General features: G+C 55.1%; 3 protein-coding genes across 4 annotated transcripts in view; 1 reads left to right on the top strand and 2 right to left on the bottom strand.

The window, feature by feature from the left end:
* Positions 1-1,545: 1,545 nt before the first annotated feature.
* On the bottom strand, positions 1,546-3,306 carry ISCA2 (iron-sulfur cluster assembly 2). Its single transcript, XM_056347434.1, has 4 exons — positions 3,162-3,306; positions 2,826-2,994; positions 2,575-2,690; positions 1,546-2,397 (listed from the first exon to the last, which is right to left on the bottom strand). The coding sequence occupies exons 1-4, from the start codon at positions 3,218-3,220 to the stop codon at positions 2,223-2,225; spliced, it is 519 nt and encodes a 172-aa protein (XP_056203409.1). The 5' UTR covers positions 3,221-3,306; the 3' UTR covers positions 1,546-2,222.
* A 4,137-nt stretch (positions 3,307-7,443) lies between these two features.
* On the top strand, positions 7,444-9,638 carry NPC2 (NPC intracellular cholesterol transporter 2). Its single transcript, XM_056347064.1, has 4 exons — positions 7,444-7,601; positions 7,685-7,792; positions 8,034-8,206; positions 8,839-9,638. The coding sequence occupies exons 1-4, from the start codon at positions 7,523-7,525 to the stop codon at positions 8,923-8,925; spliced, it is 447 nt and encodes a 148-aa protein (XP_056203039.1). The 5' UTR covers positions 7,444-7,522; the 3' UTR covers positions 8,926-9,638.
* A 689-nt stretch (positions 9,639-10,327) lies between these two features.
* LTBP2 (latent transforming growth factor beta binding protein 2) overlaps positions 10,328-23,140 on the bottom strand; it is a 73,963-nt gene continuing 61,150 nt past the window's right edge. For both annotated transcript variants that reach the window (XM_056347062.1, XM_056347063.1), the window contains 14 exons: positions 21,152-21,274; positions 20,715-20,840; positions 20,487-20,609; positions 20,122-20,253; positions 18,826-18,951; positions 17,896-18,039; positions 17,451-17,642; positions 17,247-17,327; positions 16,487-16,615; positions 16,106-16,246; positions 15,695-15,862; positions 14,890-15,165; positions 14,510-14,659; positions 10,328-11,221 (listed from right to left, as the gene is read on the bottom strand). In XM_056347062.1, coding sequence (XP_056203037.1) covers positions 11,055-11,221; positions 14,510-14,659; positions 14,890-15,165; positions 15,695-15,862; positions 16,106-16,246; positions 16,487-16,615; positions 17,247-17,327; positions 17,451-17,642; positions 17,896-18,039; positions 18,826-18,951; positions 20,122-20,253; positions 20,487-20,609; positions 20,715-20,840; positions 21,152-21,274 — 2,078 coding nt within the window. In that variant the 3' untranslated portion in view covers positions 10,328-11,054. The remainder of the gene's footprint in view (positions 11,222-14,509; positions 14,660-14,889; positions 15,166-15,694; positions 15,863-16,105; positions 16,247-16,486; positions 16,616-17,246; positions 17,328-17,450; positions 17,643-17,895; positions 18,040-18,825; positions 18,952-20,121; positions 20,254-20,486; positions 20,610-20,714; positions 20,841-21,151; positions 21,275-23,140) is intronic.

Here is a 23,140-nt window from a genome sequence, read left to right as displayed (position 1 = left end):
CCACCTAGTGCAGTTAGAGCAGTACTGCCACAACCAGCCACATCCCATAGATAGATACAGGCCCTGGGAGAGAGACATACATATTCCGAAAAAGGTGGCGCTCCACATGGACAGCACTTGCTTGATTTACTTCATCAATGCTGAGTGAGTGAAGGCAGGTGGAACCTGGCTAGGTTGAACAGGCATGGCACGTTTACATTTAGTAAGAACAGTAAGCCAAGACAAAGGCTGCATGCTTACAGGGGCTCAAGGCAGGCTTTAGTTGAGGGTGGAAAAAAACCCACCTTGGTAGCTGCTAGCTTGCTACCGCCCCACCACTACTGCTGCACTTTTATTTCCTGTAAAAGATCCCAAGAGACTTGACCAAGGTCAGACTGTGAAGTGGATCTGCAATTCCCAATTCAGAAAGCAATTCCTCCCACCAACTTTCATTGCTCAGTTACCCCAGCTGAAAGAAATCAAGTTTATCTAATGTCTTCTACCTACAAAACTTTTAGGCCTTACACTTTTACACAGTTCTGGCTGACATCACCTTCAGGATCTGGGAGCGTAAGGGCAGGGCCAAAACATCCTGCAGGGGTTTAGACAAGTCTTTTAATCACATACTTTTACCCCCTTTTACAAAACAGGACAGTCCTCCATTCAGCTCCCTTCAACAGCGACATAACTAGGTAGAACTTGTTGACTGCAGGAAACAGAAATGGAAAGGGCTAAATCAAAAGAGCTGCTGCTCCAAATCCCATCGATTTTCCCCCATGTGGCAAAGTCAGAGCAGATCACATATGAACTCCCATAACATCTACAGATGAAAGTGAAACTAGCTATCAACTCTAAGTGCTGGAAATCAACAGGCAAATCAGTGCTGTACGTAGTCACTGCTGATTAGAAAGGCACCTGGGAAGCTTAAGAACAGAAATGCCTGTAGCATGGAGTGTTAAGAGGCTCATGGTTTGCCATAAGCAGTTTCCTTGAGACCAGAGTCATGCAGTATCCACACACTCACGTGAAAGACTGTCTTAGACAATTTGGTTATGATCAGATTAAAATACAAGAGGGAACAAAAATAGCTTCCCCATCTCTCCTTTCACCCAGAAGCAGGTGAGTCATTTTGATTTAAAAGACATCTAGTGGCAGATAAAAAACTACAGGAAACAACTAATCAAAAGGATATTTTTCTGGAAACTTCTAGATGTCCTATTCCATGGCAGTTTCAGAAAGGAAAGGAGCTATCTTATTCTTTCATCAAACCAACCACAAGTTAGACAGGGATTAAATGGTGAAGGAAGTTATGGAAAACAGAAAATCAGACAACTAAGACAAAAGGATTTGACGACCACCCTTAACTAATACTCCAGATCCTTCTCTGCCTGCGTAACCTGAACTTCCCTTCCCGCTGGGAAAGCAGCAGACACCACAAAGTCCAAGGGTTTGTATGACCTGCGATTCCAAGTCAGGTTTAGGAACAGCCTAAAATAGCACTGGGGGATGGAGGGCTGTGTCTTTTATTTATATATAGATACACAAGCTTTTATTTTTTTTTTTAAATGTAAAAGACAAACTACTAATTCTTCTACCTCAATTTTTTAGCTTCACTTACTCTGAACAAGTAAAAGCTTTCATCCCAAGGACTAACAGCAAAAATACTGCAGGTTCCTGGGACCAAGAGAAGCCTGCTAGGTAAGAGAACAGTGAAGTCTCAAGAAAAGCCCACTGAGCTGGGGAGCAGAGAGCCAGCAACACTGGAAGGTATATGGGAGAAACACTCCAAGTCCCATTTACCTGGAAGACAAGGAATAAGAAATGGCAGCCTGAAAGAACCCAGATTCTACCCACATGGGAATGCACAAGCAATAACAATCAAAGACTTTTAGTAAGAACTTTCAATAAACACACACATATATACAGCAAACTCTTGCAGAGACAACCAGTTAAGTGGTTCCACACTCAGGACAGGGTTGGTGAGTCAGCACAACCTGGCCAGTAGTTCACAAAGCGCTGAAGATGCTCCCATGTGTGCTCACAGCTACTTCATGTTTCTGATGGGAATGCCAACAAGTCTTGGAGTTAGGCTCAGTGCAGACACACACACAGCTGGAGTCACGTGACAGCTGTGTTATAGGGTAAGGCAGACAAGAGGATGTAGCTGGGAAAAGAACAAGCAAAAACCCTCTGAAGACTACCAAGAAGCATCTGCAGACAGTGTCCATCCATGGGAAGTCCAGTCAGAATTTGACGGAGAAGGAAGTCCCACATGAGCAACCCTTCTCTGCCTGGGGGTTGCTCACCACCTGGAAGGAGCTGCGAATCAGCTCCTGGCTGTAGTCCACCATAGAACCCTTCACAAAGGCCAAGCTGTCCACATCCACGACCACACGCGCACCACCTTGTTCAAAGACCCTGCAGAAAAAGCAGCATATTTAACCATTAGCTGTGCTGCAGACCCAACAGAGCACTTTCCTTACCTCACAAGCTTCTTCCCTTCAATGCAAGATACTATCACATCACGCACACCCTTCCTGTCATCTTTGCAAAGAACAGTCACACCTGATCAGTACTACACACCTTTGTCCTTACCTATCATCAGGATTGATAACTGTGTCTAAGGAAAACTTGTACTGGAATCCAGAGCAGCCACCTCCTTCCACCTGCAGCCTGAGAAACTCTGAGCCTTCTATGATCTCCAGCAGCCGCTGCAAAAAAGGGGATTAAAAGACCTGCTGAACAAATGGGCGAACTCTCAAATGCCTTGCCTACATACCCAGGGCAAGTCAGGCAGTTTGGAAATCCCTCCCAGAGGCTCCCGAGCTGCCTCCTGGGGTCCCTACCTTCACACAGCTCTCACTGAGGAAGACCTGCCCCTCGCTGGGGTCACTCTCCGTCGGGCCCGGCTGGGAGAAGGATGACGCCCACCGCAGCGGGCGGCCAACTGCACACGCAGGAGCCGGCGGGGACCTCAGTAGCTCTCGCCTTCGGCACAGCGGAGCAGGACACCAGCTGCCTCAGGGAGAAGGGAGGAAAGGGGGAAGCCTCAGAGGGAGCCCCGCCACACCACCGGTAACAGCCGGCGCGACCCTGCGCAAGGCCGCCACCCCCTGCCGCTCGACAGCCCCTCCGAGGGGCCAAGGGGACCAAGCGGGCCCACTACCACCCCGGAGCGCTACCTCGTCCGGCCTCCCAGCGCTAGCAGCCACCGGCGCCCTAGCGCCCCCGGCGCCGCCATATTGCCCTCGACGCCCGCTTCAGCGCCCCGCCCCGGCCGCCCATTGGCTGTCCGCCGCCGCCGCTTCCGGCGAGGGCCGTCATGGCGCCCGCCGAGGCGGAAGTGCTGAGCGGGGCGGGGGAGGGGGGGGGGTTGCCAGGCAACGCGCTGCCCGCCCCGCCCGGGCCGGGGTGGTACCGCCGGCAGCGTTCCTCTGCGGGCACGGCTCGGCTTCTGGCTCGGTAAAGCCACCGAACCCGCTGTTCGTCCTTGGGAGTGTTTGCTTTCCTGAGCGGCGATGCTCACAGAGGGAAATAAACGGCAATAAAAGAATAAAGATTAATAAAACAAATAACACAGCGCCCTCCAGCCGCGTGTGTTTGTCCTGGAATTAGCTGTGAGGATTGTTTATCCCAGAGACCCTGAGAGGGATCAAGGTGCAGTTGTAGGGGTGTTAGGCAAGCAGAGGCGAAACCACGGTGCTTGGGACTTTAGGGCTTTTCCCTGACCTTGGCTTTTCTGGTGCGCTCTCCTTCACCAGGCTGGGGGCAGCTCGGAAATCCCCGCACAGGCCGGTTTTCCTTTAGGTGGGTGCTTAATGGCCCCGGTGCTGCAGGTGCATCCTCAGCCTCCCGCCATCTTCTCGCCTCCCCACCACAGCAGGGCCCCACGGCACCAGCAGGCCCGTGGCCCCCCCATACATTCCCGACAGCCGCCTGAGACACGTTTCCCTCAGTGGTTTCACCTCTTCCTCCTCACCCAGCATGTGACAGTGGTCTAGCTGGTTGCTCACAGGTGCATCCCCGGTTAAAAGAGTCTTTATCTCCTCCTTCCTCATGTGTTTCTGGGGGAGGAATCCCATTTCTTACCCCTGGCCAGGCTTGAGGAGAGTCACACAGTGGGATGGTGAAGGAAAACCGGTCATCCCAGCAGGAGGAGGTGAATTAACATCAGGAGACCCTGGGACAGTCTGCTTTCTCACTGTCCTGCTCCAAGCAAGGCAATGCTTTTGCAGCCACGTGCTTTTGCTTATTTGTCCCACCCTCACATGTAGATGAAGACTGGTTTGAGCTGTTTACTTTTGCTTGCTCTTGGGTTAACTCTAGCACTGTTAGATTAAAGCCAGGAAGGTATCATAGGCGGATCCCGGGAGGGCTGGTGTTAATGCAGGTACCTGCAACACTTGAATCCTCATCAGGTGCATCGGAACACAATGTTTTAAAAAAACATACTGGGGTGTTTCTCCAGTTACTATCAATGTGGCATCCCAAAAGCAGCCAACTTTGGAGAAGTGAATCAAGAACTTCTGGGAGAAAAGGCAGAGGATCACGCCTGCTTTCTGTATCGTGCCAGCTTTCCTTCTCTCTGCTGCAGGTGTATTAGACTGATCCCCCTGTATTTCTCCATGTTGTGGCTGCATTCACTGTGAACGCTTTTTGGAGAACGGATATCAGCCCCAAAAAACAGACACTCTTCCTTTCTAACTGCCTTCATTTTTACCAGTGTTAAGTGTCAGAAGTGTGACAAGTACCCTCAAGGCACTTCACATGTTGCTCAGATGGTCGCTGCAGATTGAAAGAATGAGAAAGAGGCCAGCTGGCCTCTCAGACTTAATTTCATCTAATTAATAATCCACTACACTGAGTGACTCAAGTGGTGCAGGCAAATTTTTTGAGCAGCTAGGAGAGGTGAGTGTACCTAAGGAGAACAGCTATTTCTTTGCTCCTCTTTCTTAACGCTGGCTGTTTTTTCCTTCTGCCAGCTATGTGATGTAGTGGTGTTTTTCTCTCATCCAGAGTCACGGTCTAGGTTTTCTTCTTCCCTTTGCTGGGATTTTGTTGGTTGTCCCTGACAGCCTGACGTAGTCTGTTTCTAGGTTTTGTTATGTTCCGTTTTCCCCATCTTATTCTGGTCTGCAATATCTGGGTCTGGGGAGTTCCTCTAGCTCTCTTTAAGCACATTACTGTATTGAAGAGATTTGTCTGTGAGCTGAATTCTCTAGCTATTTTGCTTTATTCTCCTCTGCAATGTGTGCGCTTAAATCATCTTGCATCTGTTTTGGTGAAAAATTGAGCTTGTTGTAGTGCTTCAGAAACTGGTGATAATAAAACCTCTGGCATGGTGTTGAATGCGAGAGTGGCTTTGTGATGCATTTCAATGTGAATTCTGATGATCTGTAGCAAGAGCAGCATGTTCTGGCTGAAAGAACAGTAAAATCGATTAGTCTCTGTATGTGGATTTTCTTGAGAACCTGACTTCTGTATTCACAGCTGCTGTAGTGCCTGCAGGTGCATCTGTTTACCGTGTCGCAAGTGCAGTGCTGTTAGAGGGATTTGGATTCATCAGGTGTAGCTAACCTATGAAGCAGAACCTGAGACTTTTACCTCATGTAATGGAGTTGGTTGGATTACTGAAATGAAGAACTTGAGTATTAGTCTTGCTGGAAAGAACTTATCTGTTGGCTTCCTTAGCCTTTTCTCCCAGGGTTTCTGCACCGCAGCACAAGCTCCCCATGATGTTGGTAATCTGGGAGGAGTTCTGTCTGCAAAATAAGGAGGCCAGACTAAACTGAGTCTTTCTGAAGTATTTTGGTGAAATGTTGGGATCCAAGGTGACCTGGAGGCCCACATCTTGTATCAGATGTCAAAGGGGGCATGTGCCTAAAAGCAAGGTCTGTTTGGCCTACGATGCTTGTGCTGCCCTGGGTAATCTAAGCTTTAAAGCTGTTATTGCAAAACTGGCATGATGGTAATGTGTGATATCAGCTAAAAGCCTTGGGCAGAAGGTTTCTGCTGCTTTTTTGTGTAAAGGCCTTGACTGTAGTTTTACAGACTTATACTTATTAGGCTTTTCATTAATCCAGTTCTTGGGGGGTACAGACACGTTAATTCTGATCCTAGATTCAATGATTTTTAGTTCAAACCCTTTGAAATACATGTAGACTTGTGTGTATGTAGCTGCTGCCACCGTACAAAAGCATCTGTGAAACAAAGATATCTGATGAGCCGTTTCACAGGGAGGCATCCCGATTTAATGCGTTGTGGAATTTGCTCCCAAGCATGACACTGCTTATCCTGTGAATGTGTGACGGTAGTTTATGGTGTTGCTCTGACCCGACTGCGCTTCTATTCCCGGCGGTCAGATAGGTGGCTTTGTTAGCTCTGTAAGATGTGAAGGATAGGGAGAAGGAAAGCCCTTCTAAGGGCACGAGTTCCCACGTGCAAGGAAAAGACACTATCTGGATTGGTTATGAAGTGTGCTAGATGGGCTTTAAATATGCGGCTTAGCCCCAGCAGGGTCTTTCGGGGTTTGTTGTTTGTTGGGGTTTTTTTTGATAGAGCTGCTGCAAGCTGGTCTTGAATGCTTATTCAGAATCTTAAAAGAAAAGAAAAAAAGGAAGACTTGCTCCGTTTTCGAGGGGGGAGGAGGGGATCCCTCTTCTTCCGAGCTAAACCGCTCGGCAGGGATGCACGAGAGCTAGTCCTGCTAACGCTTCGGTGGCTTCTGGTGCGACAGCCTTCGAGGAGAGCCGGAGCCAGGCGTGGGGGGGTTGACCCTGAGTCACTTGGCAGGGCAGCTGACGCTGAGTAGGCAGCCACCTTACCGGGACAGGGGGCCGAGGCCGGGAAGCTGTGCCAGCTTTGCCACGTCCCTACCGCATCAGCACTCATGTGCCTCTGGCTGCTCGTGACATGACCCTGCTAAGGTCATGACGCTTGCTGCCATGTGCAACTGGTGAAAAGCTGCTTGGGTCCAGCGCTTTACAGCGCAAAGCTGGGAGCCTGTGGCGTTCCACAGGTTTGGCAGGCGGGACCGAGGGGTACGTGCTCTGTGCAAGGCAGCAGCCACCCCAGGCACGTAGTGGATGTAACCCCGGGTTATGCAGCCAGCTTTGGAGTGCGGAACACGGGGTACGCGCTAAGTATCGCCTATGGCCGCAGGCTGCTCTGCTCCGCCAGCCTCTTGATTTCTGTTCCCCTCGGCCCCCCCAGTAGCTGCAGTGGGACCCCCCTGCCCACGGCGCTGGCTGGAGGCGAGCGCCGAACGCCGGGCACAGCGCTGCTGGGGGGTCCCCGCCCGCCCAAGCGCTGGAACCCAGCGCGACCCCCACCCCCCTCCCGGAGTTAAGCCCGGCTGCTGCTTTGCCCCCAGCCGCCGCTGCGCTGCGCTCCGCCCCGGGGCGGGCGGCCGGGCCCCGCGGCAGCCAGCGGGAGGTGCCGGTGCCGCCCCGGGGAGGTGCCGCTGACCGGCGGGCGGGGCGGGGCGGCCGCGCTCATGTGACACCGCGCAGCAACCGGAGCCGCCGCCGCTGCCGCCGCCGCCATGGTGCTGTCCCCGCTCGCCCTGCTCCTGGCGCTGGCCGCCGCCGCCCTGGCCGAGCCCCTTCGCTTCGTCGACTGCGGTGAGTGGCGCCGGCCGGCCCCGGGACCTGTGGGGGGTGTCCGCAGGCGGAGAAAGCCCGGTAAGCCCGGTTCTGCCTTGCAGGTTCCAAAGACGGCAGCATCCAAGAGGTGAACGTGAGCCCCTGCCCCACGCAGCCCTGCCTGCTCCACAAAGGGACATCCTACAGCATCAACGTCACCTTCGCCAGCAGTAAGCATCGCTTCCCCAGCGCGGGGGCCGGGGCGGGTGGTCGCCTCTCTAGCCCGCTGCCTGGAGAGGAGCGGGGAGGGGTGGCTGGAGAGGTGTCTGGGTGGCAAGAAGTGGCCAGGGAGGACGGGCGTCCCTTCGATGTGTGTTCTTGCAGCCCCCAGGGTATGTGGAGGGGAGGGGTGCAAGGTAGAAGTGTGTTTGCTGATCCCATGCCACACTCGTACTTCCCCGTGTTCTGCAGAGATCGAGAGCCAGGGCAGCAAAGCGAGGGTGTACGGCGAGATGCTGCATGTGGATATACCCTTTCCCATTCCTGAGCCTGATGGATGCAAGTCTGGGATCCAGTGCCCCATTCAGAAGGGCCATTCCTACAGCTACCTGAACAAACTCCCCGTGAAGAGCGAGTACCCCAGTGTAAGTAAGCAAGCAGCTGGTCTACTCCTCAGAGCTGTCACCCTTCCAGGGGCAGTCGCACCACCTGCCTTTAGGGAAGGGCATCTTGTCCTGTGGTGGTGAGGAAGGGGTTAGAAGATTCCTTAGACTATCTGGTGGCACTTCTGCCATAAGCATGACTCTTGTTTCAAGTTCCCACTTCAGGACAGACCCAGCAGAGGAAGCAGCCTGCCTTGAGCTGCTGAGAAGTGGCTTCAGTTGCCCAAGTGTCCTCCTGTACTATGCTCCCCTGCAGAGCCTGCTGCATGCAGCCAGACGCTCCCAAACTAGGGGTGCTGAGCTCCAGAGTACAGCTGGGAGTCTGCAGGGTGTTTCCACTCTCTGCTTACTTGGAGAGTGGGGATCTGAGCGCAGTGCGTGGAGGTCTTCTGTGTCACACAACTGAACCTCTGTCCACATAAGATACTGCTGGAGTATCACCACGTGAACGTGGCCCTCCCTACTGCAGGGGGGGCAGTGCCCCAGCTCTGTCTTCTTTGTGCAGAGCTCCCAGGACCTCTGTGCTCCACACAAGTGGTAACCCTCCTCCCCACGTCCTTGCCTTAATGTTTCTTGAACACTCTCATTTCCTTCTGCTCTTCTCTCTCTTTCAGATTAAGCTGATTGTGAAGTGGGAGCTGGTGGATGACCAGGACCAGATGTTGTTCTGCTGGAAGATACCAGTACAGATCACCAGCTGAGGAGCCCTGCCATTAGCAGGGCTTGGGGAGGGGAAAGCCAGAAGAAAACGCAGGCCAAATTCTTTTATATAATAAGCATTTCTTACTGCTTCCTTCAGAGCTCTGCAGCCTCTGAGCAGCCAGTACTGTGTTCCTGCAAGGTCAGCTGCAGGCAGAGGGCTTTTACCCCGTTTAGAGCCCCCTGGGGTGTTATCACAGCGGCTCAAGGGGGAGCAGTGTCTGCTGCAGGAGTGACTGCGCATCATCCTCCAGCTGCTCTGCAGAGGCACTTCAGTTGTTTGAAATGGAGCTGTCTGTCCTCAGAAAGGATTTTTTCTTCGATGAACCTGGCTAGTGTCTGAGCTGCTATTTGGTAACCCTTCAGTGCCTCTTCTAGAATGCCGGCGGCATCCACCCTCCTGCACTTCTGCTCCGTCATGACCGGGATGCCCGTGGGACCTGCGTTTCCCATCCATGCAGCTGAAGGAGAGGGCAGGAGACTTTCCCTGAGCTGGCATGGCAGCCTGCTCTGTCCTGGGCCCGTGCGTGAGCTGGTAGGGCTGCAGCTGGGAAAACTTCTTTTTTGTGGATGCAAAGCCAAATGGCATTCGACATCTTTGCAGGGATGATTCTTACTTTAACCAATGGTTTGCACTACTACTAACTCAGAGCTGCTGGGAGCTCCTGAACCTCTTTTTATAACTTTCCTTTTAATAAAGGCTAGACAAAATCTTCCTGTGTTGTCTTCAGTGAGTGCAGAGGAGCAGGAGGAAAAGCAGAGTGGCCGGGCTTCTTCTAGTTGGGGTTGGGCTGGTCTTATTTCTCAGCTGAAGGCAGGGATGGAGGTGGTACGCTGGCCTGAGCGTGGGTGACGGGTGTGCAGGCAGACATCTCTGCTACTGGCTGCCAGGGTGTCCCGCTGACAATGTCTGGCTGTGCTCCTGCCTTGCTGGTCCTGTGCTAGCCTGAAGTTGCGCAAAGGCTTGCTGAGGAGGTGGTGGTGTAGCACGTGGCTTGCTGCAGCATAGGTAAAGCCCTTTCTATCAAGGGCTCTGAGGCTGGAAAAGCAGCTTCCAAACCTGCCCGGGGGCTTTTGCCAACTGCAGAAACCTACATGCTCTCACGCTTCACCTGCAGCCCCCTTGTGTGAAGAGGCAGGGTGTGAGCAGCCACAACCGCTGTGCTGGCTGTGGGGGCTGGAGTTGGCTCCTGTGGCTGGCACTGGGCTGGGGAGATAAGCAAGCGTTCAGCCTGGCAAGAGTCTCTGCTCTGGCTCAGGAGCAGGAGGAGGCTGTGTGCCAGTATGAGAGGGGTAAGAATTGGCTTAGGAGAGAGGGGTGGCCTTGCCAGTCTGGACCCACAGGGAGGATGTGGCTCTGGTATCCCTTGGCAGGGGCAAGACAAGCACAGTTCTGACCAGCCCCAGTGTCTTGAGCCACAGGGGCCCAAAATAAATGTTTTATTTAACAACATGAGAGAAGTTTCCAGCAGACTTGGTTAAAAAAAAAAAAAAAAAAAAGTCACCAACAACTTTACAGAAAGGAAGCTGGACGGTGCCCCCTCCTCCCCCTGCCCAGCCAAAGGCAAAGTGCGGGGCTAAGGGGGGGTGCCTGGGCTGGCTGCAGGGACAGCTGACCCTGCGACCCCTCCGGCGGCTCCCCCACCCCCAAGGTTAGGCAGCAGCTTTAGAAAGCTGGGGTTGAACCCCCCTCACAGCTCTGGCCTGGGGGCTGGATGCTTCATGAGGAGCGGGGCCAGCACCCGCAGTGTGGGTGAGGCTTATTGCTAGGTCAGTGCAGCAGTGGCAGAGAGATGAACCCCCTTTTTCGGCAGGGCGAGGGGGGAGGCAGGGGCTGTGTGGCAGGAGAAGGGGTCCTGTGAGCCTCCGTGGCATGGGGCGATGCGATGGGGGCCAGGGTGGGCTCTGCTGTGGCAGGAGCAGGGGCTGGCAGGGTGGATGGGGTGCAGAGCCTGGGAGCTCAGCCCTGGCCTGTGGAGAGAGGTGGCGGGGAAGTTGTGTGTTTGGGAGGGGAAGGAGCAAAGAGCCTCAAAGCACCCACAGCCCCGGGGGGCCTGTCTCTGTGTGCCCAGGTCCTGGGGGCCAGAGCTGTGTGCCAGAGCAGAGCACCCTCACCCCTGCTCCCCTAGAGCTACGCTGCTGCTGGACTCTGGGCTGTCTGGGGCACGCAGTGGTGGGGCTGGGCCAGGGCCACGTAGCCCGGTGAGCAGTGGCAGCGGTAGGAGCCTTCTGTGTTCTCGCAGGTGCCACCCTGGCACAGGGGCTCAGGGTTGCCCACCTCCTCACACTCATTGATGTCTGCAAGGAAGAGGACTGGGGTGAGCTGGTGGCACAGTGAGCGGTCCCAGCCCATAGCCAACATCTCCTTGTGCCCCTGCCACCCCCCAGCCCTCCCCCCCAGGTGCCTCATGCTCCCCACCCCAGCACCTCCAGGATGCTCACCATGATCCCCACCAGTCTCCCATGCCCCTCAGCACATCCGCAGAGCCTCCTCAGGCCTCAAGGGTGACATCCCTGACACTTGCAATCCCCCAGCACAGGACCCCCCCGCCTCTGCCCAGCAATGCACACCAGACAAGGCCCCCCCCAGCTCTGCAGCTGGTGATACCCCTGGGTTAGCAGCATTCTGCTAATAAGTTGTGCTAGTGTAAGATCTGGGAGAAAGGCCGCCTCCAGCCTTGGAAAATACCCTTTCCCGATCCGACAAGGCCGAGGAGGCAGATGATGGCGGCCCTGAGAGGCTGATTATCACCTTCAGGACCAGAACAGAGGAACCTTGTGCTGTGCAAACACGGGTTTGTTTTATTAACCTGCAAACTGTGCCAAAGAGCTCACTGGGCTGGCTTGCGGCTGGGCTAGAGAGTGCACGTGAGCCCCACAGCAGCTTCCCCACTGAGACAGGTCTGCTCTGCTGAATGTACTAAATGTACTGGGCTACCCCAACCTGTAGTGGGGCCACCAGCTGGGCAGCGCATCCCTGCGCACCCCAGAGCCCTTGCCTGCACTCACAGGACCTCCAGAGCCCAAATCCCAAATCTTCACCTGCCAAGGCAGGTCTAAGCCCTCTGACCACTAGCTCCAGCCTCACTCCCACAAATCATCGGGGAGTGGGGAGCAGCCGGTGGGTTCAGCCAACCTCCTGAGAGAGCATGAAGGCCTCGGCCGTGGCCAATAGACCTTGGGAGGACTAAAGGGTTCTGCCACTTCGGGGACCTCAGGTTACCCCTAGCACATGGGGCTGGGAGGGCATCTGGCAAAGAAAGGGAACTGCAAACCCAGTGAAGGAGGCTGAAAGCAAAACCTCCAGGTGAGATGGGAGGAAGCACAGCAGTCACGGGAGGAAGACGGAGAGGGGAAACGAGAGATGGGAGAGCTTGAGGAACAAGGCAGCCTTTGTACACAGGCAAAGCAATAGTTTAATGGGCACTGCGGACTTGGGCTAAACCTCAGGGCCAGAACATTGCCATGGACGGGATGGGCTTGCTCAGAAGCCCAAGGAGATGTTAGGGAGCACATCAAGGGAGATGGTGCTCCACAGCCTGAAAAGCAGGCTGGTCTGGAGAAGTAAAACAAGGCTACTTTAGTCCAGAGGCACCCAAAAGCCCGAAGCAGCAGAGTAGCACTAGCGGCGTGCACCAAGCCCTGGAGACTGCCCGGTCCCGCAGTGGTGGGGGCAGGCAGCTCATCCTGTGGGACAAGGGCAAGCTGTCCCAACATGGAGGCAAGAGGGGAAGCACTGCCACAGCCGCAGGAGTGTTCCAAAGGCCTGAAGTCAGCAAGATAAACACATGGGGATGCCTAAGCACCAAGCAGGAGAACTGAAGGGAAAAAAAAAACGGAGCCAGACTCCAGCGTAGAATGAGTGCTAGCTAGTTCAGGACACAAAAGGCAACAAGCAAAGGCTCCATAAATATGTTAGCAGGAAACAATGGGGAATGTCGGTCTTGTCCTTATCGGTGGAAGAAAGAAAAGCCAGCCAAGCTGGCTGGAGCAGGGCAGGCTTTGTTCCAGCCATCATAAAAATGCTCATGGTCACACAGACCATGTTTGAAGTGTTTAAATGAGGAAAGGCCGTACTGTGATGGGGAGGTTCAGCAATTGGATAGATAAAGCAGTTACATTCATATTGCTAAAGGCTTGCTGCAACTCATTGTTTAATGCTTGTTTAATGCTCCTGCAGTCCCTGAACTGTTGGCAGTTGTATCCAAGATGGAGGATAAAGGATGTTTCAGAGACCCCAGAAAGGGTAAATCTGGTAACTATCTTCAAAAACAGAGAAGGGAAAATCCAGAATTACAGACTGCTTACCCCCATTCCCTTAAGCAGACCAGGTTGGTGTGTGATTAGGTCATAACCTTCCAAAGTACATCAGGGTCATTAAATAGCTGGCGCAGATCTGTTAAGGCCTGATTACGTTAAGCCATTCTGGTTCCCTTCGCTGACCTGATAACTGGTCTGTCAGATAAAGGAGCAGTGGTGGATATGATGTGCCTTGGCCACTGTGAGGATTTCAACATGCTCTCACATGACACACTCAAGGAGACTGACAGAATACAGTCTAGATGAAACTGTGGCGATTGCACAACAGGCGGCAAAGCCGCACTCCAAAGATAATTAGTAATACCTGGGTGTTACAATAAAAGCCATTTAAAGCATAGCCTGCAAAGGTCTGTCCTGACTCCTACTCGATCCAAATGTTGTCATTAAGGTGGATGAAGGAAGAATCCCTGTGCTTACGAAATGTACATGTGTGATGCCAGGCTGCAAGCACTTTGCAGAGTTCAGGCTCATTCTGTTCAAGCAGAGGAGTGGGCCAAAATCAACAAGACAAAATTCGCTGGAAGTAAATGCACAACACTGTGGCCAAGGAAAGGGAAACACAGCGCACAGATGCAGAAGGGGGACTACCAGCTCAGGCAGTCATTCTGCCCAGCAGCATCTGGAGAGGCAGAGACCATGGGTTCTGCATGAAGAAGCTGCATGATTGTGTTGTGTAGTAAGCGTGCTGGCAGCTGGAATAAGTGCCATGCCTAAGGAAAAAGAGGGTCTTCATCTGCTTTGTTGAGTGCCCGGGGCCTGGGCCTCAGCTGGCTTGGGGAGCTGCACTGCAAAAAGGATGGAGACATGGCACAGGGATGTAGGGGAATTGCAGAGTGAAGCTTTAGAGACCGTGTCTCATAGGGCAGGGTGGAAAGTGAGGAATTTCACCAGGGCAGTGGTGAATGTAGAGGAAATTAATCAGGGATAGAGTAGCGGTAGCTGGTGATGTTCATGGTGTTATGCCAAGAAGGGAGCGATCCGGGATGCCCAGAGATGCCCTGATCTAAGCTGCCCGAAGAAAGCGAACCTCCTGGAAGCTCCTCGCAGCTCTATGGGAAGGAAGCACCGGGGAGAGCGAGGACTCCCCGGCAGCTGTGCCGGCCGGCACCGCCAGAGAGCAGCAGCCGCCAAGGGCAGCGGGGCCCCCGGCATCCCGCACCGCCCCGGGCATCCCGCACCGCTCCCGGCATCCCGCACCGCTCCCGGCATCCCGCACCGCTCCCGGCATCCCGCACCGCTCCCGGCATCCCGCACCGCCCCACTCACCCACGCAGGCCATGCGGGTCATGTCCAGCTGGAAGCCGTCGAAGCAGTCACAGGTGTAGCCCTCCCGGACGCGCACGCAGCGCCCGTTCTCGCAGCCGTTGAGGATCCCGCACTCCTCAGCCTGCAGCCCCTCGAAGCCCTCGTAGAGGCCTGTGGGGCGGCCAAGGTGGTGTCAGAGGAGGGCGACTCTGCACCCCGCCGCTGAGGGGACATCGGGCACGCGGCGCGATGGTGCTGGCAGGGCCAGGACAGACTCAGAGCAGCCAAGAGAAGAGCTTGCTCTGAGCCCAGAGCACCCTGGCCAGGGTGGGAGCTGCCAGGCAGTCCCCATGGACACAGGCTGGGTGGGAAGGCACCTCTCTGTGTCTCCCAGTACTCACCAGTTTGGCTGGGCAGGTAGCGGGGGGGGGACCGTCCTGGGCCATGGTGGAGAGGGCTGCCACGAAACTCGCCGCTGGGTTCCCTCCGAGGGAAACCAGCATCAGGGTTTCCATACTCAGACTCCAGGTAGTTGTAGTAGGGGCCTATATCTGGGCTGGGAAGGCCATAGTGGGGGTCTTCCAAGCCCGGTCCATACTCATACCTAGGTCTTTCTCGGAGCTCAGCTCCTCTCTCACTGTCTTCACCGGCCCCATTACACAGGAAAGCAAAATCAGCTGCAAGCGGTGAGAGAAAAGGAAGGGTCAGAGCAGCCTGGCTTGAGAGACGTAGGTCTGCTGCTGCTGGAGAGCGTGAATCCACACTGGGCCAGCAGAGCCAGGCCTGTGTTCAATGCCCCCAAAGCTGCAGCTCTATAGTTTGCTGACAGGACCTCGTCTTTGAGAAGACCAGCAAGTCCTTGAGCTGCCAGAACTCCAGTTCCCAGTGTGCTCCAACCCTGGGCTGCCACCGCCTCACCTCCCCTAAGCTAATCAGGAGCAGTGGGATGCACAGAGCAACGGTTCCCCTCAAACACCTTGGACTCATTGCGAACCAGTTTCAGGTGCATCCTACCCACTGGTGCAGCTCAGCCCTGGAGAGGTTGGGGTTCACCCACTCCTTGGGCTGGTTTCAGCAATGCAGACAACACGAGGAGCCCTCGCTGCAGCTGTACGCAGCCAACCCTGCACAACATGGTCAGCAGCAGCTCAGCCCGGCCCGTTCCCACTCCTGCCAGGGGATGCTTGCCCACGCCACGCTGCTCACCGGAGGACCTGTGTGGGCAGAGCGCGCAGTTCTGGCCCCAGGCTTCGCCGAGCCGGCAGCAGCACTCGGTGTACGTGGTCTGCTCGCCGTGCAGCAGGTCTTGGCAGATGTAGTCAGCTACAGTCTGCCAGCAGACGTCCAGGTGGATTTCGTACTCCTCCAAGGCATCTGTGAGAGACACAAGCAAAGGATATCAGGAAAATCATCCTGAAGAGTGCTGCCCCACCTTGTTCTGACAGGGACAGCTGTGCAGCCCAGCTCCTGTGTCCCCTGCCCTGGCGGCACACTGTGCTGGTGCTGGCACACCCCAGCCTGACACAAAGCCCTCACCCACTGCTCCCTCCCAGGGGACCCCGCCACGGGGCAGGATGTGCAGGGCTCAGGTGTGCTGTGGCGGGGGCTCAGGCTCACCTGCCCTGCTGGAGAGGTTCACACACCGGTTGCCGGTGGCATCCAGCACGAGCGGGAGGCTGCAGAAGCAGTGGTAGGAGCCATCCGTGTTCAGACACTCGCCGTTGATGCAGTACACTTCATTCTGGCACTCGTCCTGGTCTGCCCATGCACAAGGACAGAGCAACGTTTCAGGCTGGCAGATGTGCACAACGTGACCCTTTCCCTGCCCAAACACCCTTGGGTGCTCCTGCCACCTCCTCTCTCATTCCCCAGGAGGGTCCCAGGAAGCCTGTTGCCCAGACCTAGCCCTGTAGCGTGGGCAGCAGGGACACCTCTGGGTGCAGGAGCACAGCTGTCCCTCCATTCACAGTGGGGTGCTGGTCTTTGAGGCCATCTTACCAACACACTCAAGCTTGCTGGAGTCATAGTAGTAGCCTGTACGGCAGAAGCACTTGTAGCCCGGCACTGTGTTCAAACACTGTCCATTGCGGCAGAACTCAGAGCCAAATATCTCACACTCGTCCATGTCTGAAAGAGGGATGGAGGGAGGGAGAGAGCATCTCAGGGAGCAGAGCCATGGAAGCAAGGTGGGCTGGGTGCTGTTCCTGCAGAAAGCCAGCACGGCACCTTGGCCTGGATCACTGGCAGGTCCCTGACCGAGCCCCGTGCCTCTCTCACCAGTCCTAAGCCTGGGAGCAGAGCAGGAAGCACCCACAGGCAGAGCAAGAGGGGGAATGACGGGGAACAGATATTTTCACAAATAAGAAATTCATGTGTGCTTCTGGAAGGTCAACAACACAACCCCCTGGAGGTGAAGTGCGGAAGACGGAGCCAGCTGGCCACTGGGAGATCCTGTCATTAACTAGGAGGGTTGTGTCTTACTGGACAGACCCCATCCCTGGTTCAAAATGGGCGTGGGAGATGTGCACCAAAAAAGAATCACTGCTAGTAGTAAGGCAGGACTGGAGGAAGGGCACTTCCAGCTTGGTGATACTGGCAATCTGGGATTTCTCTGGATGGAGGAAAGCAGCTGCAGGATGTTAGCATCCCACAACCGCAGCCCTGGGGAGATATTTCTGTGGATGCTTCTCCACGCAGGACTTTGCACAGTTCCCTCCCTCTTGCCCCTGGAAGAAATGAGAGAAAATGGTGCTAGTACCTGTGAAAGAGACTTTTCCTGAGAGTGGGTCTTCCTGGGGAATATAGCCCTTCCCAAGAGGACAGATCTCCTGGTACTCCACTGGCCAGGAGGCAAATGCCAAGGTGAGATGGGAACAAAAGAAACAGCTTGTTAGTGCAGCCAAGGCGGAGCTCGTGGGCAGAGCACTGGCCTTGCCTGGTGTGGTGGGGGCCGCAGTCCTACCTGTGCCTGGGATGGGGCAGGGGTAAGTCTCACAGTTGTCACCCCAGGCTGCCCCCACAGTACAGCAGCATTCCTCCTTGGTGATGTTCTTGGCCAGGACACTGTCACACAGGCGAACATCGCTGATGTGGTAGTAACATTGCTTGCGCTCTGCGCTGTCAGAGAGGTGGGCTGCGCGTGTCTCGGAGCCCTCTAGAAGACAGCAGAGCAGGGGTGGAATGGGGTTGCTGGCACCCCAACACAGCATCCCATGCCTGGGAGGTCCCAGAGCACACCCATCACCGGCAGCATGGCCTTCCCAGCTGCCCACTTTCAGGCTCCTCAGCTCTCCCCAGATGAAAGTTGCCCGTGCCTGCATGGGCTCATGCAGCCCTGGCAGCCCCTCAGTTTTATCTCACTCCTGCTCTGGCTGCCACCCATGCTTTGGTCCTAGCTACCTACTCACCCATGGCTGCTCGTGGCTGGCACCGTCCTGCCTCTGTGTCATACTCCTCATGGTCGCTGGGGCAGAGGCACAGGAAGGATCCCTCCACGTTCTCGCAAAGCGCAGTCCCACACACGGCGACCATCAGCTCGCACTCATTCACATCTGCAAAGCAAGGGGCAGTGGTGGGCAGCAGGAGCCTTGCCTCCACATGGGTAGCCTGCGCGTGGTCTGCAGCATGGGATCACCCTTCAGCGGGGAGATGGAAGCTGCTAAGGACAAGCAGAGAGCTGTGTTCACACCATGGCTCAACACAAGTCTGGCAAGAGCCTCCTGCCCTGCTCTCAGTGGATACAAGGAGCCTGAACTCCAGCTTGCAGTGAGTCACTGGATCACAGGATCATCCAGGTCTGGAGGACCACTGGAGGTCTCTGGTCCAACTTCCTGCTCAAAGCAGGGTCAGGTATGGAATCCCACCAGGCTGCTCAGGGCTTTGTCCTATTTGGTCTTTAAAACCTCCAAGGATGGCAACTGCACAGCCATCTTGGGCATCCATCTGTTCCACTGCCTGCCTGTCTTCGCAGTGAATACGTTTTTCCTTACATTACACCCTGCCTGCTTTCTCCAGGCACCCATTGCAGTACCTCTCTAGCACCTTCAATGCCTCCAGCCCCCAAGCACCTCCTTTCCACCTGCACAGAGAAGGGCTCCATATTCACTGGGAGCCGCTCACTTTTTCGTAAAGTCCTGCTCCTTTGCAGTCCTAAGGACCTTCTGTGCTAAGGGGAGGGGGTTTGCCTCCATGAGCTGCCCTGTTCATGTCTGGGATTCTCCATGCATGAATGCAGTCCCCATCCATGCTCCAGGAGGCATCACGCAGCAGGGACACCAGCCTGGCATCCACCGATAGCTCTCCCACACTGACTGGTAGAGTGATCACAGGAGACTCACCAACACAGTAGTGCCCGGAGGGCGAGCTCTCATAGCCACGGTCACAGAGGCAGCGGAAGGAGCCGTCTGAGTTCTCGCAAAAGCCATGGCTCCCACACAACGTCTCGTTGGCGCACTCATCTATGTCTGCAGCAGAATGGAGAGCAGGAATTGCCCCAGACCCCACCTCTCCCAATTGACCTCACCTGCCCAGGCCTTTCTGCTCTGATGCCAACACCTGGGGATGGGGCAGGCATTCCCTTGATGTGAGAGACTGGGTCTGGCTGCCCCACTCGCTCCCCTGCTATGAGTGTGGTCCTTCAACATCCAGAGCTGCAAAGAGGCCATGTGGGTGGACAGGAGCAGGGTGGGAATGGGAAATGGATGGGAAGCAAGGGAGGTGGCTGGCAGGGGTGACTGAGAGTAGCATAGGACCCTGCAGAGGTGTAAAGGGACACAGACGCTACAGGCTTACATTGGCAGGGGATACAAGAGTGTAACTGAAGTGTGTGGGGCACGTGCAGACAGATCTTGGGTGATACCCTCCTGCCCTGTTCTTACTGACCTGGTCCTTCTCCAGCTGCTATAGTGCCAGGGAGTAATCCGTGCTTTGGCCCAGCCCAGTGGGGTTGGACAGTCACAAGTGGGTCCTCTGCCTACAGAGGGCAAGTTTACAGCCCTGCTGGCTGCATCCCATTCCCCTCCTACTGCTGCACAGGAGGGATTTCCCTGGAGCAGCTGCATGCCCCCAGTCCACAGGCCAGGAGCAACTCCATATGCTAAGTCTGAGTCCTGACGCAGGCTAGAGCCCAGTAGCTGGCAGCAGCTCCTCGCTCCTGCAGCCTTCCCTGAGCTGGGGGAGCCTCAAAAACTGCAGACACCCCTTTAATCTTTCTTCTTTGCTGGAGCCTGAACTCCAAACCCGGACTCCCCAGCCTAGCACACAGTGCTACCAGCAGCCTTTCTGCTCACCCAGCCCTGCCAGGCAGGTGACTGGCACAGGCAGCAGCCCCAGCAAGCACAGCTTACAGGGAGCTGTGGTCCAGCTCCAAGCTTGGAATAGCTGTAACCTGCTGAGGACTCTTCACAAGCAGAAAGCAGCACAATGTGGTGTCTGTTCCAGATGCCAGGAAGAGAGAAGTCTAGACACAAGCAAGTAACTCAGCCAAGAAAACAAACTCTCAGCATTATCTGCCTCTCCACCAGCCGCACATTTCCTCCTCCTCCTCCTTCTCCCCCCCATCCCTGGCAGAGACATCCCACAGCCACCCTGTCCCTGCCAGGAGGAGGGGCAGGGACACCCGGGGCTGTACTCACCAATGCAGTCACCCAAGGGGGTCCAGTGGAAGCCGGGCTGGCAGCCCATGATACAGCGGTAGGAGCCCAGGCTGTTCTGGCACCGCCACGTGCCACAGATAGCATCCCCATATTCTTTACACTCATCCACATCTGCAGGGAGGAGGGCAAGGGAATGAAGATCGGCAGTGTAGCAACTGATGCTCACTGTAGCAGCTGGGTCAAGTTCAGCTGGGCAGAGGCCCTGAGCCTGAGCCATTGCTAGTGCTCCTTACAAGTCACTAGCAACTTTGGGTGCTGGGAGCAGAAATGCCCTCCCCCCTGTCCTGGCCGCATCCATCCCCCCAGATCCCGGGGGGCTGATCTCCCCAATGATGAGCTCTCACCCACGCAGTCATCAGTTTCCTGGGAGTGTTTGAACCCATTTTCACACAGACACCGATAGGAGCCTTCTGTGTTCAGGCACTGGCCTTGCGAGCACCGGGACTTGTCTGTGCATTCATCCACATCTGCAAAATAAGGCCAAAATCGTCAACCTGGATCTCACAGCAGAGGAGGGAACAGAGGGACAGAGGGCAGGACCCAAGGTATATCCCCGCCGTCTTCCAGCTCACCTTGGCAGCTGACTCCACCAGCTGCGTTGGAGAAGCCAGGAGCACAAATGCAGAAGTAGGATCCATGACTGTTGAGACACTCACCATTTGGGCTGCAGACCTCGCTGTTAAGGCACTCATTCACATCTGCAGAAGGAGCAGAGTCAGGGCCATGCACCCAGCCCTGGGAGACATCCTTCACCAAAGCCACAGGGATTCCCTCTCTCCAGTCTCTTACAGGCAGCCCTCACAGGGCTCCTGGACCCTGTTTTTCTCGCCATGGAGACAGAGATCTTCCCTGTCCACGGTGATCCTGCATTTGGCTACAGCCTTATGGCTATGCCATGCATGGTGATCGCCTGCAATGGCAGTGGCATCCTCCATGCTAAGAAAAAAGGGGGATCCATAGGGAGGCTGTACGTCCTGGACCCACAGGGCTGCAGGGACGGGGTTCGTACCTTGGCACATGGTGCCGTTGATAAGCTCGAAGCCAGCCTGGCAGTGGCACTTGTAGGAGCCCAGGGTGTTCCTGCACTCTCCCCCTAGGCATTGAACAGCAGGGTCCTCACACTCATCCATATCTGCCAAGCAGAAGGGCACAGCACAGAGTGAGGCTCTTACCACTACCGGAGAAGACCCCCACCATCAGAGAACATCCCCACCCAGAAAAGCCATCACCCAGCTGTTGGCCTGCAAGGTGGGTTTGAGCTGCCCTCCCAGACCATCCTGTCACAGTGAGATGGGGGCAGAGACTCTCAGCTACTGGGGTGTGAGGAGTCAGCCTAGGCCCTTCACTCCCCTCCATCATAGGGACCAGGATAAACTGGATCCCAGCACCGTGTCAGTGGTGCCCAGTGACAGGACCAGAGGCAATGGGCACAAACTGAAACACAGGCGGTCCCATCTGAACATCAGGAATCGCATTTTTACTGTGAGGGTGACTGAGCACTGGCACAGGTTGCCCAAAAGAGGTTGTGAAGTCTCCCTCCTTGGAGATATTCAAAAGCCATCTGGACATGGTCCTGGGCAACCAGCTCTAGGTGGCCCTGCTTGGGCAGGGGTGTTGGACAAGATGATCTCCAGAGGTCCCTGCCAACCTCAACCGTTCTGTGATTCTGTGAACGCAGGGGTACTGCTGACTCCAGTGTCTACCTCCAGCAGAGCTCTGCACTGGGTACTGCAACCACCAAGAGGCCAGTGCAGAGACGGTTGCTGACAAACCCTCTCTTCAGCCAACTGCACAAGAGCAAACATCAGGAAAGTAACCCAGCACCAGCCGTACCTTCTGCAGCTCTGCTTTCCTATATGCCAGACTTGCCTACGATGTCCTTCTCCTGGCAAAGCTGGCTGGGGGTCTACATCAGCTCTTACCCAGCTGCAGAGCTCCCCACAATCTCTCTCCCACCCAACTGCCCCCAGGCCCTGGCCAGAGCCTGCTGGAACTCCAAGGATTTTGCTCACAGCAGATGAGAGAGGGGTACCTTCCCTCTAAAAGAGGGCTGCAGGATGCCAGCAGACGGCTGTTGCCTGCAGGCCCATGAAATAGGAGGAAACATTGGAGGACGCTGCTAATCAGAAGGATGGGCTGGTGTGCAGGCAGCAGAGGACATCCTAGTGGAGAAGGTTCTGCTCTGCTCCCCTGCCAGGAGCTAAAGCCCTGAGAATGACGGTTCCTGCGGACTGAGCAAGCTATAGGCATCAACAAGCATTGCCCCCCTCATGCCTCAGGGCAGGATTCCAAACTGTTCAGTCTCAAAGGGTTGCAAGTAGCAATATTCTTGAATCCCTCTGGAGATGAACCATAACCTAGTTTATTTATCACAAAACTATCACGAAACCCTTATCCTTTTTTTTAAAATATGAAACCCAGATCCACAGACAAGGCCATCAGCCAAGGCAGGGAACAACGTGCCATCCTGCCGTCGGGTCAGTGTGACCCAAACAGTATCAAACCCTGATAAGGTGCCCTTGTGACACAGCTTGGCCAAGGTGGCTGAGGAAGGGCTCATGTGAATCCCTGGGAAGGGGGGAGGGAGATGGAAAGGATCAAACCATGGTTCTTTCCCTGCATCCAAAAATCAGATGGAAAATAAGCTCATTTCACACTGGCTTTCTCAGTCACCAAAACAGAGGAGAATAGAGGGAGGAAGACCTCCCTCTCCTCCCCCGTTGGAGGCCCCCATGCAGGGGGGTCTTCTGAGAGTCACATCAAAGGCAAGTTCTTCTGTTTGCCAGCTATATGCAGGCTGCAGAGCCCTGCAGTGCTCCAGAGAGAAATTCACAGCACACAGCCAATCTTTAAACAAATATCTTTGCCAGCTCTGCTGTCTCCCCTTACCCCAAACAGAGAATTTGCATCCAGCCATCTCAAGCCTGGGATGTCTCCTGGGGACAGCCACCAGGGAGGGAGTTCCCCTGCCTGCACTGGGGCAGTTGGGCTGTCAGGC

Source organism: Falco biarmicus, chromosome 7 (genome assembly GCF_023638135.1).
Source record: "Falco biarmicus isolate bFalBia1 chromosome 7, bFalBia1.pri, whole genome shotgun sequence".
Lineage (NCBI taxonomy): Eukaryota > Metazoa > Chordata > Aves > Falconiformes > Falconidae > Falco > Falco biarmicus.
The sequence above is the reverse complement of the archived record's forward strand: the minus strand, read 5'-3'. Positions and strand labels throughout refer to the sequence as shown.